This window comes from Dendronephthya gigantea, unplaced genomic scaffold (genome assembly GCF_004324835.1).
Source record: "Dendronephthya gigantea isolate DGI-Jeju-01 unplaced genomic scaffold, DenGig_1.0 000034F, whole genome shotgun sequence".
Lineage (NCBI taxonomy): Eukaryota > Metazoa > Cnidaria > Anthozoa > Malacalcyonacea > Nephtheidae > Dendronephthya > Dendronephthya gigantea.
This window is the reverse complement of record NW_021163044.1, coordinates 1,380,465-1,399,061: the sequence shown is the minus strand read 5'-3', so window position 1 is coordinate 1,399,061 and position 18,597 is coordinate 1,380,465. Positions and strand designations below refer to the sequence as shown.

General features: G+C 41.5%; 3 protein-coding genes across 4 annotated transcripts; 1 reads left to right on the top strand and 2 right to left on the bottom strand.

Moving 5' to 3' along the window:
- Positions 1–99: 99 nt before the first annotated feature.
- Positions 100–4,498, top strand: LOC114525526 (cocaine esterase-like). The gene is made up of 9 exons (XM_028546907.1): positions 100–518; positions 1,516–1,734; positions 1,875–2,097; positions 2,382–2,505; positions 2,623–2,875; positions 3,039–3,161; positions 3,252–3,545; positions 3,634–3,988; positions 4,080–4,498. Exons 1-9 carry the CDS (start codon positions 392–394, stop codon positions 4,438–4,440), a joined length of 2,079 nt encoding a protein of 692 aa, XP_028402708.1. The 5' UTR covers positions 100–391; the 3' UTR covers positions 4,441–4,498.
- A 2,268-nt stretch (positions 4,499–6,766) lies between these two features.
- Positions 6,767–10,909, bottom strand: LOC114525525 (polycystic kidney disease protein 1-like 2). Of its 2 annotated transcripts, none has more exons than XM_028546905.1 (9): positions 10,390–10,909; positions 9,943–10,250; positions 9,632–9,862; positions 9,232–9,490; positions 8,863–9,054; positions 8,031–8,718; positions 7,683–7,899; positions 7,410–7,575; positions 6,767–7,242 (listed from the first exon to the last, which is right to left on the bottom strand). In XM_028546905.1, the coding sequence occupies exons 1-9, from the start codon at positions 10,757–10,759 to the stop codon at positions 6,860–6,862; spliced, it is 2,814 nt and encodes a 937-aa protein (XP_028402706.1). In that variant the 5' UTR covers positions 10,760–10,909; the 3' UTR covers positions 6,767–6,859. The 2 variants fall into 2 exon arrangements, with proteins under 2 accessions (XP_028402706.1, XP_028402707.1); XM_028546906.1 differs by having other exon boundaries at positions 7,008–7,242; positions 7,426–7,575.
- Positions 10,910–11,534: 625 nt separating this feature from the next.
- LOC114525359 (sperm receptor for egg jelly-like) lies at positions 11,535–14,597 on the bottom strand. Its single transcript, XM_028546621.1, has 10 exons — positions 14,527–14,597; positions 14,205–14,318; positions 13,863–14,025; positions 13,591–13,771; positions 13,167–13,450; positions 12,624–12,848; positions 12,375–12,500; positions 12,091–12,267; positions 11,710–11,929; positions 11,535–11,617 (listed from the first exon to the last, which is right to left on the bottom strand). The coding sequence occupies exons 1-10, from the start codon at positions 14,556–14,558 to the stop codon at positions 11,535–11,537; spliced, it is 1,605 nt and encodes a 534-aa protein (XP_028402422.1). The 5' UTR covers positions 14,559–14,597.
- Between the last annotated feature and the right edge of the window lie 4,000 nt (positions 14,598–18,597).

Here is an 18,597-nt window from a genome sequence, read left to right as displayed (position 1 = left end):
TTACACGTGATTTTATCGTTGAATTCATTCCAACTTCGAAGTATATAGTCAAATAGATATGTAGGTATATCCTGTAACTAAAAATTGTGGAGCCTATCAAATATCTGAGGTAACTATCACGAGGCTTGCAATCAGATATTTCCCCAATACGTCGCCAACAATATTCCGCATGGCCATGCACCGTTACAAGAAGCATATAGTGGAATCTGTGTTCCTGATTTTTATGCGTTCATCTGGCAGAGTCAAGGCGATAGATTTTCATTAATATTCGTTAATCAACTCGTAATGCGACACGCATGGTCACACGCAATCATGCTTTCATGAGTACTGTTTATATTCGTATATGATTGCTACGGAGTGATACACCGACAAGCGACAACTGGACGCCAATATGTACAAAGTACTGACACAATCCTGCGTGTGGATACCCCTGAAAGATTCCAACCGCCTCGCTAGCAAGTTATGGATCCCTGTGTCGGAAACTGAGAAAGCTAACGAGAAATTTCCAGCAATTTTGGGTAAGATTGACCTTTGAGATAGCGCAATACATGCATTTATTCACGATTTAACTAAGACTGCTCACTCGTTCATTCAAAGTTGCTGGCTGTGTTATGAAATATGTCAGATGGTATAATCGAAGCACTAGTTGTAGCATCATTTTGTTCGATGCGCGATATGCATACACACACGATATATACACGATGCACAATGTAGGGATTTCATAGATTTAGGGACCTTAATTAAGGTACACCAAATCTACCACAGGAACGTGGAATAATACTGTCTTCATTTCTACAGTTTCACAATATCGATCATTTGATTGATTCCTTTTGGCAAACAAGGTCAGAGCTGTATGTAAAACTACTTAAAAACCGGGTTCCTAACACTACCGGCTGATTTCATGACTCATGTCACGTCCGTGTCTTAGATTTAAGGGCCTCTTATACGTATTTTCCGTACGTATACATCGTGTTGCATCAGTATGTTCTATGAAACATTTAAAAGGTGCATTGTGAAATATAAAACGGACAGTACGAAATATTACGATAGCCTGTGCATCATTATAGTATATGACTATAAATATTGCAATATAAACCTTACAGTATGAAAATTACAGACAGCCGTGAACTGCTTGAGTCAAGGGCCTTATTAAGTATCGCATTGCGTGATATTCTGGCAGGTCACTAACTTGTAAATAGACCCTCGACACGGAATAAGACTGCAACGCTCGCTCCTTATTTTTGAGTGCCGGATGGTGGCGGAAATTGAAGCAACTTGCTCTAAACTGTCTTCTGTTTTTTCAACTTTTGCTTCTCCGCCGCTCGACTGATCCAACTGGCCCGAGAGCCCCGCGAAAGAGATGGTTTGGCCATGGATAAGTGCAAAACTTTTAAATGCCTCCGGAAAAAACAAGTTTTGAGGTTATGTCGACATAATATAGAGGTTGCATTCAGCTAGTATATGAAGATCGGCGAGGTCGATCCTAGCTAATGGCTGGGAAATGCTGCATTTCAGAATACCTGCCGTATCGTCGTAACGACAGGACGTCACGACGGGATGAGAAAAGACACCCATGGATGTGCTCTCATGGATATGTAGTGATTCGAGTGGATATGCGTGGTTCCGGGGATTCCGATGGCCTATATTTTGGCGAATATGAGCCACAGGAACAGGATGACTGTCTGGAGGTCATTGATTGGATTAGAAAACAACCTTGGTCCTCAGGAAATGTTGGTGAGTAAGGGACTGCGATGGATAATTGATTAACGGAAACAAATTGCATTGTGGAAATTGCATAAATGCCAATGAATTCTTATCTTTTGACCCTCTGAAGAACATGCGCCTATTCTAAATAATATTTTTTGTTGTTAAAGGTATGGTTGGCAAAAGTTGGGGTGGTTTTAATGGACTCCAAGTGGCCGCAAGGAACCCCGAGGGTTTAAAAGCTATCATATCTGTGTACTCGGTTGATGATAGATACGACGACAACTGCCATTATAAAGGCGGATGTTTGGTCCCAGAGCAGATGCTATCGTGGTCCTGTGCTATGCTCACGTGGAACATGTCCCCCCCTGATCCGGCGTTTGTTGGAGCAAAGTAATATACATTTTAGCTGCGATTAGATTTAACGCTTTCACTCAATACACTTAATAATACAGCTCATTCTATCACAGATTAAGTTCAATCGACTCGATTAACGGATTAAGATCCAACGTTTGTTAGAGCTAAATGGGCAATGTACAATAAGGCTCAAATTTAGTTGTGAGCAACTGAATTGAGCATTCGGATTAAGGATTGAGAATGCAGCTAATGCAATCACTAATCAAATTCAATCGACGTGATTAAGTTAATTGGTATAAAATTGTTGTCCGTTGCTTTAGATGGAGAGATATGTGGCTGGAACGTTTAGAAAAGGCTGGAGAACCGTGGGTGAACACGTGGTTATCACATCAAACTAGAGATGAGTTCTGGAAACATGCTTCAGTGTGTGAGGATTATTCCAAGGTATTTTCTGTCGATCATAGAACGCCTTTCACCACCAGCAAAAACGAGCCAAATTTTACACAATATTGTAAGGCTACATTTTATACCAGCCACGAGTGAATAGTTTTTTACTACCAGATTAAATGCGCAGTGTATCTTATGGGAGGATGGTTTGACTGTTACCACAATGCAGTATTCCGCATGGCTGAACATCTATCATGTGATTGGCGAGCCTTGGTTGGCCCTTGGCCACATGAGTTCCCAGACGAGGCTATTCCCTCACCGAACATCGCTTACTTGCCAGAGAGCTTGAGGTTCTGGGATTACCATCTTAAAGGGATTGAAAACGGTCTTGATAAAGAACCTAGATTTCGTTTGTACCTTGGAGAAAGTAAGTAGGGTATCTAGATGAACGTATATTTCATTGCAAATAAGATCGTCTGGTTTTAGGCGGATGGTAAAATGCTAAAATGAACGTATGCCCGCTTGTTTACGAGTAAACCAACTTGCACGCCTTATGACCGAGCTAAGTTTCTTACAAAAATTTTCTTCAGGTGTTCCTGTGTCACCAAAGTTGAAAACCTGGCCAGGTCGTTGGGTTGCTGAAGATAAATGGCCATCTAAAAACGTATCAATGAAAAGATTTGAATTAACATATACTGGGAGACTACGTCAAGGTTAAAGATACTCTCTTGTGTCCACTAAATCTGTTTTCGTGAATTGAAGTTTGTTAGACCGAGACTCAGCGAAAATTTTTCCCCTGTTAGGCACCGACACTGTTCAGCCAACTGAAAAGTCAGTTCTAATTCCCAGTTTTTTTGCCTGTGGTTCTGCTGGGGGGACAATGATACCTTTCAATGGACCGGCTCATCTTGCCCAAAATCAGGCATCTGATGACGGGCTCAGCAGGTGTTGGCATGGCGATGTCTTGGTGGACGCAATAGACATTCTGGGTGCACCTTCCATACAACTTGAGATAAGTTCTGATCAAAAACTAGCAACGATTTGTGCACGGCTAGTCGATGTTTTTCCTGATGGAAGAGCGACACTTATTACCAAAGGTGCGCTGGAATTTCATATCGTTGTTTATATGGTACCTTCACCGTTGACCGTCTTCCAAGCTGTAGCTGTTATTTTATCATATTTCAGGTGTGCTTAACCTCACTCACCGTTATGGCCATACAATGAATGACATAAAACCCCTAAATCCAGGCGAACGCTACGTCATTGAAATGAACTTGGACACGATAGGGTATACTGTTCGTCCAGGTCATCAGCTGCGCTTAGCTTTGTCCCAGTCCTATTGGCCTTACTGTATTTGGCCTCCGCCATCTACACCTATCCTTCAACTTCACTTCATATCCCCACCTGTACTCGCATTACCTCTGAGACAACGAAGTAAGGATATCGACCTCAGGGATGAGCTATTCAGCAACCTCGGGCAGCCGATTGTAAATACCCATGCATTACCAGTGAAAGAATTAAGAAAACCTTCTTTCCAGAGGTCAGTATAGATTAATCAAGACCTTGATTTCATCGGTAATATACTAATATAGTTAAATTGTTCATTTATAAACGTAACAACCTCTTTTCAGACATATAACTCATGACGTTCAAACTCAGTCATACAAGAAAACTTTGAAACTAGACGATGGGGAATTTCAGCGGCTCGACAATAATATAATATGGGGAGTTTCTGTAAACGAAGAATATGACATCACTGAAAGTGAACCGCTCTCTGCCAGGGTAACTATAGAAACGAACACGCGAGTGGCACGGAAAGAGTCCGGGACTGGTCAGAAGGAAGAGTTGTTTGCGACATTCGTCAATACGAAAAGCTCGTTCCACGCTGACGAAAATAATTTTTACACCGATTGCATCGCCAAGGCGTGGCTCGGGGATGAAGTGGTTTTTGAAAAGCAATGGAAGAAAACATTCCCACGATTTCACGTTTAAATGATAAAATGCCATTGTTAATAATAGCTGTAATAACATTGATTGGAAAAGAATAAAAAGGCTGATTGCAATTGATTAAAGATTTTATGTATTTTATTTTGGCTCTGAAACCATACTTGCTAACCTCTGATGAAGACCCTCTGATGAAGCGAATTCGGAGTAACTAGAATCAATTTAGGGCTAGCAGGCAGAATTTGACAAAAGGGCATTTCCATACACTTTTGAATTCTTAAACGTATAAATAAACACAGCCTTTTAGATCCTTCGTATTTTTATTGGCAAAATCAGCAGTTTTAAATTCAAAGAGTCCCTGTGCTATTGAATAATGATATATATGAAGCGACGTATCTGTCTTGTCATGGCTGTAGTTTGGTTTAAATACAATAATATCTAACATTTTTCAGTCATGCAGATATTTCTCTATAATACCAACGTAGTGGCATGAAAGTGTCAAAGCCTGACCGTATTGAAACGTAATTTCCTCCAAACAAATCGTTTTACTCAATCAAACCGCGATTTTCGTACGATTCTCGGAATGCCAAAAGGATTTATTTTTCCCTCGAAATGATTCAATTCTACACCAAACGAAGTATTCATCGGGAATAGTTTAGAATTCACCAAAGCAGATGTTCGGAACTTCCGTATTTTGTTTGATCGTGTGTCTTACTCCTTCGAGTGTATTACTTAATATTTACTATCAATCCTGTGTGTGGACTGGTTAGTCTGACTAGTTTGTGTCTCTTACGGTCGGATCAAGTTACAGCCTCTATAAATACAACCATTCCAAAGCAGACGTCTTGTTGTTTGTCGTTAGGAACGTTTTCTATATCTTCCACGGTTTGCACTTCACCTTGCTCCAAATCGTGCAGTTTAGCAAGAAAACTTTCCAGCTGCTCGCCGCAGCTATCGAGATTTGCAACGTTCTCTTCTGGAGTGAAATTTTGACTTGAAGACGTCGTATACGTTCTTGGAGAAACGCCTTGTGAGATGTCTTCATTCGTTAATTCCCCTGAGGAGTTCTGGGTTTCCCAATTGATTAAACTCTCAAAAGATCGACCATCATTCTCTAGTTCGATACACAAGTTCTCATAAAGTGCTTTATAATCTTCCCTGTTTTCTTGTAAACTTTCATCTATCTCCTTTAATTTCCTCTTCGTCTCTTGGAAAGTTACATAGCGTGGTTTCTCAGTTTTGTTTTGTTTTGTTTTCTTAGGGGAAACCTTTCTTGCCTTCCTCTGTCTTTTGGGTTCTTTTTTGACTCTCAACTGAATTTGCTCAGAAATATATTCCAGAATTTCGTATTCGTTTTTCGTCTCTGCTTCCTCTTCCTGAATTTCAGCGTACGAATCGTTGATTATGGCCAAAAAGACATTCATTAGTATAAAAACGTTCAATGCAACAAAACCGAAGAAATATAGCGGCCCTAACAACGGATTTGTCATAGTCAACGCTTGAAAATCGAAATCTCCCAGCGTCATGCTGAACTGTGTGACCATCGTCATCTGAAACGTGCTGTAATCCCGGAGATGCGTGCCAAAAAGCGCGAACGCGAACATCCCGAATGCGAGAAACGCAAAGAAAAACGGAATACAGAAACCCAAGATAGGTCCACTGATTCGACCTAGTGTCTTTCCAAGATTTTCGAAATTTTTATTGAACCTTAAAAGTCGTAGGAATCGTATGGTGTAGAAGAAGACTAGAATTCCGAGAATATAGCATAGGGCTGCGTCGGCGCCCGCGGCGTACTGGAAAGGAACGTAATCGTTTGGATTCTCTCGCAGCTGAAGCAGATTTTTGTCCACTTCGTAGAGACGTGCGAGAAAGAGAACGATCGTCATGAACTCACAAACTACCAAAATCGTTTCCACCCAATTCCAGAAACCTTTGAAGTACGACCAGCGTTGTTTATAAACGAGTTTTCCTTCTCTGTAAAGGAAATACATCATGAAGAATATGACCAAGATGTGGGACAGCGTTTCAGCGCCATTCAAACGCAGATAAAATCGAGCAGACTGGAATTGAGTTTTAGTGAAAGCAGCCGAGGATGAAGGGAATTCTATCATTATCGAGGTTATACCAAAGAGATTTGTGTTCGCGTTGTAGACTGTGAATTCGACAAAAATTGCGCGAGTTTGTACGTCGATCCAACCGTTCGAATGCAAATCGGAAATCACCGTGTAGGCCGCAAGGGGGTCATAGCCGAGGTTCGCGGCATATCCACCACCGCTGTACAACGAAATCGCACCCCAGTAAGGGAAGCCTCGTAGGTCCAAAGTGGATTGATGACGCCATCGCTCAAAACATGACATAATTTTACCATTCGGCAGCAACGCTTCTGCATTTATGGAGTAGACTTTTGGTTTGTTGCTGGCCAACAGTCGCTTCTTTTTTCTGCGATTTTTCCCAGTTACCGACGAAGTTATTGGATCGACCGCCCTCTTCTGCCGGTTGGTATCTTTCTCGCGCTTATTTTGTTGCACATTTTCATGTTTACTAATTCTCTGAGCAAGCGCGTCTTTTGGCAATAAATTCTCAGGTAATGTGTTCTCCGATGGAATCCTTTCCCGGACGTTGTGGTCCGGCTTTTTGTGTCTTCTTCTTTTGCAGTCGAACTAAACATTCTTTCAAGCCATTGTTCCTCGGTTAGCGGCGTGTTCGCGAGGTCTCTGCGTTTTCGAGCCGAGTCCTTTCCCAACGGCTTCCAGGATACTCCGAACGTTTCAACCTCCTCGTTAGCAAAAGAGAAAGCGTCATAGCAATGGGGTATTCTGTCTTCAAATAATTCGTCCACTTTGCAGGAATCTAAAAGTTAGGTGGAATGCACGTTATAGCGGTGTCGTGCAGAGAAGTACAAATTTAGGCCTGGTATTCATTAGCTCAAAACATTCAGAAGAGATACAGTGATTCCATCTGCGTGACATGGACCCTTTGCAGTCGGATATCGTGACCTTGAATCACTTTTTCCTTACCTTTTTTAACTCTTACTTGTCTCATCCGAGGAACCCCAACAAGATAGTGTTCCATGTTTGCGATAAAGCCTTTTTGAATTTTCTTGCCATTGTACCACTCTTTCGCGTAGAGACCTGGAACGAGTGTCTCACGCGCCCACATCCACAACGAATCACCGTCGGAGACCTGGTAAGGAGAGAATGCTTTTTAAATCTCAAAACTGCAAGTAGAGATCTGGCTTGGTACTTTAGGGATATCTAAAAAGTTTACGAAACGAAAAAAGACAGCCATACCGCTCCCAAATCGATGCTAAAAGCGTCCACTTCGTCAAAAGTCTCATACAAAGTCTTGGTCATAAGGAATGTATTGGGATCTCGATGGTAATAGGCGACGTTCAGGAGCATGATGAGGAAAATAAAGAAGGTTGCAATTTCTTTTATTATGCTGTTCATTTTGATTTCTTTTAAACGTTTAACACGAGCCTCCTTTAGAGTCTCTGGATCTGGGGGACTGCAAGGGAGAAAGAAAGAAATTCTCCTTTTATAATTCTCCCTATTTCGATGCTAAGTTGAAATATCCAAATGTAAACTACAAATATCACTAACTAAATACATTCAATAACACATATGGAAGAAACTGACCTATATATTTTCAGTCGGTTTGTACTTTTTCTACGCCTTTTCGACACAGTTTTCGGTGGTTCATATGTAACTGGAGTGTCATCTTGGTCGTCTACATCCGCAGGCTTTCGTACAAACACCGCTAGCACGATTGCAAGAACCAGAACTTTAACTGGTTGCAAGAGTAGAACGGACTGTAGGAAGGCTGTTACCATGGCGATTACCCACTCTGTCGATTTCTCTTTCCCCCACTGAATACTGTACAATAAAGTGAAAAAAATCGAGGCTGCAGAAGCTAAATAGCATAACAGATATGCGACGTAGATAAACCAGTATGGAAGCTTTCCTTTAGGTTTTTCCCCAGCGCTTTCTTCCTTTTCGTTGTTGTCTTCTTTCTCCTCCTTGTAAATATCCTTTTTGCTCGGTTTTGGTCTCAGATTGCGAAAAATTTGCACAATCGCCACGTTAACTGGGACAATAATGAGACTGCTTTGCAAGGCAATTACGAATTGTTTAAGGTCGATGACTAGTGAGCCAATTTGGATGGAAAAGGGACTCGGCCCGTCGCCTCCCATGTTGTAAAACATCGCTGACGTGATCATTGTGCAACAAAGAAGGCACAGACAGCACGAGAGACGTTGGACGCGCGTGAAGTTGCTACTAGGGGGCCTTGAAAATATTGAGAACCATAGATGACCATCTGCCAAACCTGGAAACAAACATATCTTATCATCATCTACACTATTGCTTAAGATCTCTTTTGCAGGGTAACTAGCTTCGATATCTAAAATACCTGGAGGGGGGTTTATTTGACTCTCTTTACCAACGATCGCATAAATATAATCTTGTTTACCTTTGACTGTCCGTGCTGTAAAGAGTTGATTGAAATTGGTCAATTCTTGGTCGTTGGCCACAGGAAGAACTCGACATACTTTGCCATCTTCTGCCTCAACTGCTAACCAGTTATCACACACGAAGTACCATTGCTTGTTTGTTTGAATATCTTTGACAGAAAGGCGGCTCAGGTACCAAGATGGTGATACACCTGTAGAATAAATAACGAGGTCTCTGGTTATTATTGCTACGCGATATATTGCCAATGCCAGAAATACTGCTTTCCTTTGTCAGCGAAATACCTAACATTTCAACTACATCTTTACTCGTTTTTGCCAAATCTTAAATAGTATCTGTCTTCACATGACACCATGAGATGAAATCCCACCTGCATTGTTATGCCATATTTGGACGTAGCTCAGCTCCCCAACTTCCTGAGAATAAGAGACAATGAACTGATTCTCCTGGCCTCGTTCAAAACATGGTCTCTTTGCATCCCAGAGTTTGACCGGTACCGTTTCATCGTCATCCCCAACCATTTTAAAAAAGACTTTCGCTGATGTACCCGAACCTGGTCTGTTGCCCGTGTAGATTGTTACGAGGTAGTGATAGCTACCATGAGGGTTTGACAGAATAGTTGGACCAATCTAAAACAATATTTAAAATAACTCTGAAGTATGGAAATTGGATTTTTATTTGACAACTATTGTCGCAGTACTTTTCTCAGTTTCCTGCTATTTTGGATCACCAGGCTCAAAACATCATCATGCATATTAATTATTACCTACCATCAAATCGTCTCGTTTGTCTGCTCGTCTTCCCCACAAAACACCCAGAATGTACAATCCTAACACGGTGGATATCAAAGCCAATACTGCGACATTGTCTTGGAGACTCCCGAAGTTATTCAAGACTGAATTGAAGTCGATTGGATTTGGTGCAACAACCAAATCGCTGCCAAATGATGTGAGGTGATTGCAGAAGCATTGAATGTTGCTACGAGATGTCAGAGGACCAACCTAAACGGAACAGAATCGTTTGTGAGGTTTACGTCATGGGTAACAGACGAATTCTCGAAATATAGTTTCAACTAGCTTACGCGACAACCATGACCCGTCCAAGTTTGGTTTTCTTCATCCCAGTACAAACAACTTGACTCATACATTGACATGTTGTAGTTGGGTGTTTGGTTGGGGAAGAAGTACTGTCCGTCGAAGCCGAGATTGTCTGCAAATAATACTGTGAATGGCGACTCGGTCGGTGGTTTCGGAGGAGGAGGGGGTATAACGATGCATGAACGACGCATGCGTCTCTTGCCGATGTCGCACGCAAATGATCTTTTGCGGCGTGATTTTCCTGAGGCTTGGTAAGGATCGTAGTCCACTGAAACATTTTGAACTTGGACCGCTAGAAAGATGAAAGAATCAAGAGATGATTATCGCACGCATAGTGAATGGAGAAGAATGGAGTTTCCGATGCAACAGCAACATTTGAATAAAACTATTTTACAAGGGGTCAGACGACAAGTTTCATCGCATTTACATACCAAAACAATGTTCGCCCGTCTCGTTAAAGTCCACGTTTGAAATGAAGAGAGAGTATGGATGACGCGTACAATGAATGAACGGATCGATAAACACAGTTTCATTATCCTCACTGGCGTTACGTTTATCCACGTCAACATCGCAGCTTTTGAAATCGGGCAGGTCGTATTGCAGGTTAAAATCGCCAGCCCTCACGTCAGGCTTTCCGCCCGTTTTTAAGTACACCTTCAAACTCAGGCTAACATCCTCTGGGTGAAGCTCGAAACTCATAGCTGTCCAGCGGGAAGTCCTGTTGAAACAGTGATACTTCAAGTATGATTTTCCAACATCGTCCGAATCCGGCTTGTCAGGCTTCATATAAAACGAGTTCATTTTCGGAAACTGACTAGGATCACGTGATATGGTGATAGCAATGTCTTCGGTAAGGTTGGAAAGTTGAATTTCTTTACTGGAGGTGAGATCGAGGCTCGCTATCTTTGAAGTAACTGTTTTACTTGTGTTGTCCCAAGTGTATGGATTAGTGTTGAATACTCCAACCTACAAAGGAGATTCAAGACTGAATCTTCCGACGCACTCGACCATGGTCGAATTCGCCATTTTCCGACGAACTCGACCATGGTCGAATTCGTCGTTTTCCGGCGAACTCGACCATGGTCGAATTATCGTTTCCGGCGAACTCGACCATGGTCGAATTAGTCGTTTTCCGGCGAACTCGACCATGGTCGAATTAGTCGTTTTCCGGCGAACTCGACCATGGTCGAATTAGTCGTTTTCCGGCGAACTCGACCATGGTCGAATTAGTCGTTTTCCGGCGAACTCGACCATGGTCGAATTAGTCGTTTTCCGGCGAACTCGACCATGGTCGAATTTGTCGTTTTCCGGCGAACTCGACCATGGTCGAATTAGTCGTTTTCCGGCGAACTCGACCATGGTCGAGTTAGTCGTTTTCCGGCGAACTCGACCATGGTCGAGTTAGTCGTTTTCCGGCGAACTCGACCATGGTCGAATTAGTCGTTTTCCGGCGAACTCGACCATGGTCGAGTTAGTCGTTTTCCGGCGAATTCGACCGTGGTCGAGTTAGTCGTTTTCCGGTGAACTCGACCATGATCGAATTAGTCGTTTTCCGGCGAATTCGACCATGGTCGAATTAGTCGTTTTTCGAATGTATCTCGTATACCTTTATTGTGACTGAGTCTAGTTGTGAAATTGTGGCGTTAATATCCTTGACAACTATATTGAAAGAAAATTCAATGTGAATCACTGCGATTAGAGGACTATTTTACAAGATAATATTGAAATGTGAATGTGTTTGAATTTCTTACTGTCGCCAAAACCGAACACCTCTGGACTCGGTGTCTTGAAGCTACAGTTACTTGCAGAGTTTCCATTCTTTCCCATATTTCTTATTGATACCTTCTCGCTCTGCAGAGTCATGTGCTTAGTACTGCTTGTGCTCGGTCCTTCGTTCGTCACGAGGTAACGCAATTTGGCATCGTGAAGGTCACTTATCATTGAGATGGATTTTTGAGCGCGAATGATCTCCTAGAGTAATAGAAATGCAATTATTTATAGACCATTCACCCTAAGCTCCTTACCCCCAAAATGTTCACGCCAAGCTTAGACGATCTTATAGTCTGTGTACGCATGGTTTCAAGGTGAATATTCTAGGTTTTAAAGTTGATTTTGGTGGTGGTATAACTTACTTCGTTGTTTATTGTGCCGTTCTGATCGTCGCGAGGTTTTGTGGCTGCAACGACGAGTTGTCCAATTGTATTGGCTAAATTCGTGACTGCCGAGTCAACATTTTTAAATGAACTTTCTCCTTTAGACAGTTTTGTTAAACTTGTCACGGAAGCATTGCTCAGCATCAAACCATATTCCTACAACAAAAATATTAGGTACAAAGTTCAGCCAACGATCTTAGCGTCTCTCGGTCAAATTGAGACCTGATGTGTAAAACTTGTTAAGAGTAGATCATTTCGTCTACCTGCGAAGTTGGCGATAATTTTTCAGCATTGTCTGTCAATGCTTGCGTTATTCCACTTATCTGTAACAACGTGTCCATATTTTCGACTTTTACATCAAAAAGAGATTTCATAATGGCTTGTTTGAACTTCAAGAAAGAAAGCGAGAAAAAAATGAGTACAATATGAAATTTTTAAATGAATTCGTTTGTTCTTTCATTGTCTTTAATCTAAGAAGAACGTTTCAAATCAGGAGTTGCAGGATTCCTCACCTCATCGACTTGTTGGCTCTCGTTATTTTTCCTTTCTTGTTCTTCGGCCGTCAGATTCCCTGAAGTCGAATCATTCCCATTGATGTGATTCAAGACAGAAGCAAAAACTCCTGCCATTGCCAGCGCTTTCTGTGGGTCACCGTCGGCAATCATTTTGCTCAATGAATCGCCCGATAGCATGCTATCCATGCTGGACAAACCAAGCTCTCCTCCAGGAGGATCCACCTTCAAAGGAAACCCGCTTGTTATCCCGAATTTCTACTACATTCATTTGCTGTTGATCATAACGGCGATAAAGTGAAAAAGCAAAAACGTAAACCCAAAGAGCTATAACTAAATTTGATTCTATTTTCTAAACGGAAAAATGCTCAACGGCTTAGTTGAGCATTTTTTACTGCTGAATGGCTAAGTGTTAGAACCGGATTTTCCCGGCGTATCAAACTTAAATATATATCTTAAATTATGTCATTACGTGAAGATGTAAATCAATACTTAAGAGTGTATATTGTGTTCGTTGAACCCCAGTTTGCAAAGACATCTTACCTTCACAATGAAATGCAATTCAGTTTCTCCTTCAAATCTGTCTTTGATGTTCACGTAGATATCGATCTCGTTGTTTCGATTCGGATCCCCGATCGGCAAATTCTCCCTTGCGACGAGGATCTGCGAGGTTCTCAGAGTCGCAGAGAAGAATACCGTTTTGACGTCCTTCAGCTTGTAAGAAAACTCGTAATTGATCGGTGGATCCGGGTCCGTCCAATTCATGCAGGTTAGGTTGAACATAGTTGTCATAGCGACGCCCGTTTTTGGTTGGATATCACATTCGCCTTAGGAATGAGAATTCATTATTGAATGTGGCTAGGAAAGTCTTAGCTTGTGACTAACAAGTCTTAGTTTAGTTACCTTGCCTAAATATCGTAACACGATTTACTCTGAATGAATTTGTGAGAAAAAAATGCAAACCGACCTTCTTTTGGTGCGTTGTTCATAAGCATTGTGTATCTGAGTTCTCCAAACACTTTATTTGGTCGTGTCGCCTTCAGTTGCAAGATGTATTTTCTCTCCGGTTTTAAAGTGTTTGACTTAAATGCCAGTTCAAGTTCATCAACGGGGTTAGTCACCATATTACTCAACGTCTCCAGAGGCACCTGTGATCGTATAAGATGACGTTTTTTGTTGATCAACGTTATATTCTTCTGCCAGGTTCAGATGACCCTGATCTGATGATGGTGCACCTACCTCGTTTAACTCGCTCAGATCAAATGGTTCCGTCATGTCGACCCTGTCAAACCAGTATAACCTCCATTTGAACGCCAACTGACCATAACAATTTGTTGTGCAAAATGCTTTAGCTGTCACTCTCTCATCCGGGTTCACTTTCTCCTGGCAGTTCTTAAGACATCTAAAGGGAACGTAATTTTGTTGTAAAAAAAACCCAAGCACTTTTAGAAGGTGGCAAACAGTTTATCATATCATTATTGGGAAATGTAACGTAATGCATGACTTCCAGTGATAACGGGGATCGTATGGAAAAGATGTCTGCTCAATTTGCCTCGCTCTGATTCCCCTCAAGAGACGTACTTCATTTGTAGAGAAGGCGGCAGCCCTAAGGCCACCTGAAGATAGATTTCAGTCGCAGATCTTCGCAGACCAAAGACTGGATCGACCTTTGATGCCACAAGAGTTATTATATACCTGCAATACATAAGTTAAGAGTTTAGCTATAATATAACGAAAGTAAACAAGTCAGAGTTCATTAAATTACGTCAAGAAAGAGCGTAAGATTAGGTTCTATTTACATCAAGCTGGTCCGTTTTTTATCCATCACCGTACGTAGCCTATAAGATTTGCATAAGGGGACAGTACAGTCTACAAAGAAAGATCACTAAAATAGTGAACTTACGTTTTTCCTTCGATCATAAAGGTTGCGTCCATGTTCAAGACTCTACTCGTAGAATTCAAGCGTCCTCTACCTTCACCGAAACACCCTGTGGACTAAAACGTTACGAACAAGGTTAGGTCGACTGGCTTTCCCAGTGAAAAAAGATTTATGTTCCATAGCGTTCCTTCACTTTACCCAGAAGTCGCCTAAGGTTAAAAAGCGACGCTAAGCTGCTGCATCAACTGATATAGCGCCGAAAAACTTCTCATAAAATCGTGGCAGCGAATTCGCTGTATGGAAGCACTTACATTTGCCAGCGGGGGTGGAAACGTGTCATTGGAAAGTTAGGAATGTACAGCAAAGGTTCTTTATCGAAATCTGGTCCAAACTTCACTGAATCATTTTTGTCCCTGCAGAACCATTGATAGGTGACACCTTGGGGTTGTTCAAAATCTGGATCGACTGTTGCAGAGGCATTTAGCAACGCCTGGAAAGATATATTGGAATATTGTGTTAGTTTCATGAACGATGGGAGTAATTGTTGTAAACCAGTAAATGGTGGAGCAATTCCACTAACCATTTGACGAAATATAACCGTATATATGAAACCTGTTGTGATTGCTGGTTCTAAAAACGGCGTCGCCACTACACGTAAATATTTCGTATTGTTATTGAATATATCCGGGTAACCATCCATCTCAAGTCTTGCCATGACAGCGTAAAAACCATACTCTAAGCTTCTGCTGTCTAAAACTAACTCTGGCAAAGTTAGGTTAGTCGAATTTGGAAGCTTGTAACCTATTCGTGGAATGTTTTCTATCCCTTTCAGATCCTGCTGTGGTTCTCGGACCAATTTAAACACACTCCATGTAGTTCTTGTTTTCTCAGTTAACTCACAATTGATCATGTTATCTGTTGCCAATGACAGTATCTTCGATTTTTGATGTTCCGTCAAGGTCCCCGTGCTGGTCTCGTTCAAACCTGTAAAATGAAATATACATCGTAGATAATGAAAGCTTGTAGAAAACACACCTCCCCTCCCTTGTGCCCTCAGGAAGAACATGCTTCACCCCTCTACCCTCTCAAGAGGAACATATTTATCACCATTGCTCCACCCCCATGAAGAACATATTTCCTCCCTAACCCCTCAAGAAAAACATGTATACACCCTTTACAGTTTCCTCGCCCTTTTTCAGTTCTCGTACACGCCCTGTATTTGTGTATGTGTTTGCATTACCTGTAATTGTCACATTTGGATACTGACATGGCTCAAGTTGCACCACAACTTCTGTCTTATAACTGCCCGACGAAACATAATTACTACCCTTGATTTTGAACTGATATTTTCCGATATCTTTGAAGACATGGTCAATGTCTATCCTTGTCGTAGTTTCGTTTCTGCTACTAAATATAACATTCGTCCATGTAGCATTGAACTCTTTCTCACACGCGGCTTGTTCGCCATAAAGAAGAAGCGAGGAATTATCACCAAAGTCAACCATCATACACGTATGAGCACCGATACTTTTTAGGTTTATGCTTATCCTTTCTGTTCTGTTTCTTACCACAGGGCTTCTTATGTTTACAGTTGTCAAACTAAAGCTTCTGTCGAGGTCAATAGAAAGTGCTTCGCTCCAAAGTTCTTGGACACTGTTCTCTAGTATAAGCGTCACATTAAATTCATTATCCGACATCTGAAATTGAGCCTTATGCACAAAAGAATTCGAATTTCGTGTACCAACGTCCCGGGCAACTTCAATCCGCGTGCCGTAATTGTACCTCATTCCGTGACCAGCGGGTGGCCCACCCGTGAAATTAGCATCAAACAAGACCGGGTGTTCGGCGGGGAACTTATTTTGGTTCGGGCCCACACCTGGTACGCCAGACCCCCACGGGGCAACGGTCGTTAAAGCAACGAAGTGGATTATCGACATCGGTTCTAAGATTTGGACGACGATGATCTTGGTTACGTTTGAGACAAGATTCGTCGCTCGGATTTTGATATCAACCATTTTATCCGGATCGAAATACGAAACGTTTGTCACCAAACAATCGCGTGAATTATTTTGGCCAGGAATGCTAACACTGGACGAATTACAGAATACATCGTTATACCAAATATCAACCGTGACATTCGAACCTGCTGTAAACGTCCAAACTACTTCAATCGGTTTCCCAAATTGATGTGGAGGAATCGAAATCAATTGGAGATCAAGAATTTGGTCTTGTGCTACAATCGTTGTTGAGTAACTACCGGAGTTGATTTCGTTCGAACAAGTAACGTTAACATCGTAAATGCCAGCGACGCTGTACGGAAATCTTTTCGTGTATTCGTGTTGTAACCCAGGATCACTTTTTAAAGTCGTGGCAATTACAGTGGCATTCGTGGTGTGATTTGTGAGATTATAAAGATCTGACAATGTCGTCTCAAAGGTAGAGTTTTCCCCATCTCCATATTGGATAGTACAAAGCGACGCGTAGCCACTGGACGCGTTGAAGTAAAATATTATGTAAGGTTCTTTCGTTTTCACGATGGAGTCCACAGTGATGTGCACGTTTTGAATTTCAAAAGGTCGCGCAATGAAGAAAAACACCTCCGTCAGTTCCATGCTTAATTTGTTCCAAATCATGAAGAGAACTTCGTGTACCCCGCGTTGCTTGTACCTCATGCTGACCACGTGTTTAGAACTATCTGTGATGCCGTATTGGGTCCCGTTGTTGATCGTGCTGTTTAGGTAGACGTGAGCAAGAAAAGCTGAAGTTTGTATGTCACGAGTTTGCGTGATGGTGATTGGATCATTCGCTTTGGTAAAGCGCGGGTCGGCTCCTGGCGCTTCAATCTAAAAATGATAGATTGTGAAATCATTCAATCATCGTAATTTTATAAATTATTTAGTGGTCACACGTCTCTACAGTATTAAGGGAAGCTGTGATTTAATAGTCTGAGTTTATCTTGTGTCTTCGTGTTCGGAATTAGAATCACTATTTACTGGCTTAGTTACTGAGATATAACGAATTCGATAATGTTCTTTTAGTGTTTTGCACTCGCCACTTGTCGTGGTAAAAATAAGCAGTGTCCGATTGGAAACTATGCTTTACATTAGTCTTAAGACTACAAATTGCAGACTTTTCTGTCCTCCAACTGGAAGTTAAATCATGTTTCTATTTCGCAACCTCACCTTGATGTCATGTCTTGCTGTATCAATTACATCGTACCAAATTCCAGTTTTCACTGCGTACTTTGTGCCCTCTTTGATCAAAAATTCCATGTAATTAAGGCCAAGAAACTTTACAATCCATTTTGCTGTAAAGGTCTTCTCAAAAGGAACCGTAGCCGTATTGGCAACCACAATATGATTATTTTCATGGACCCGGCTGGGATAAGCTTTTACTAAAATCGTCTCATCACTACTGCAATCGAGAGTCAAATTTGCTGTGTTTTCAAATCCCTTCAACGTGAACATGTGTTGGATAGTTGCGCTGTATTTATTCACAATCGGATAACGGTAGAAACCTGAAAGATGATTGAAATTAATAGATTATATATCACAACACTCACTTCAGTACAATTTCATATTCTAGCCATGGTTGCTTTTGAAAACTCTTACGAGGAAACTCGAAGTTCAACCTTGTCGAAGTTGAAGCTTCCGGTACTCAGGATACGAGGTGAAAATTCTTCGCTCTTAACCAGAGGCGTAACGTGATTATCTTTACTAACCTGTCAGTTTGTTATTTGTGGAATACTCGTAAACACCTACAAAATAAACAAACTATGTCAATGTTCTCAAACGGAGCAGTGTTTATTTCTTTTGCAAACCTCAACTTATAGTAAGTTGGGGTGCCTTACCTGGATAATTTGTAACTCCTAATATCTGATGATTTTCAAAACTGTCAACGAAAAAGAGCGCTTTCGGACGAAAGCACCATAATCTGTACGAAGAATTTCCCGAAACGTTTTTTTCGCCCAAATAAATGCAAACATCTCCTTTCCAAAACGTCTCATCGGCTATAAGTGAGCGAAATAACAAGCCAACTTTAACAATGTCAGGTACTTTGGAAGCATATTCGCCTTTTTGATGCTGCCCTTGCTTG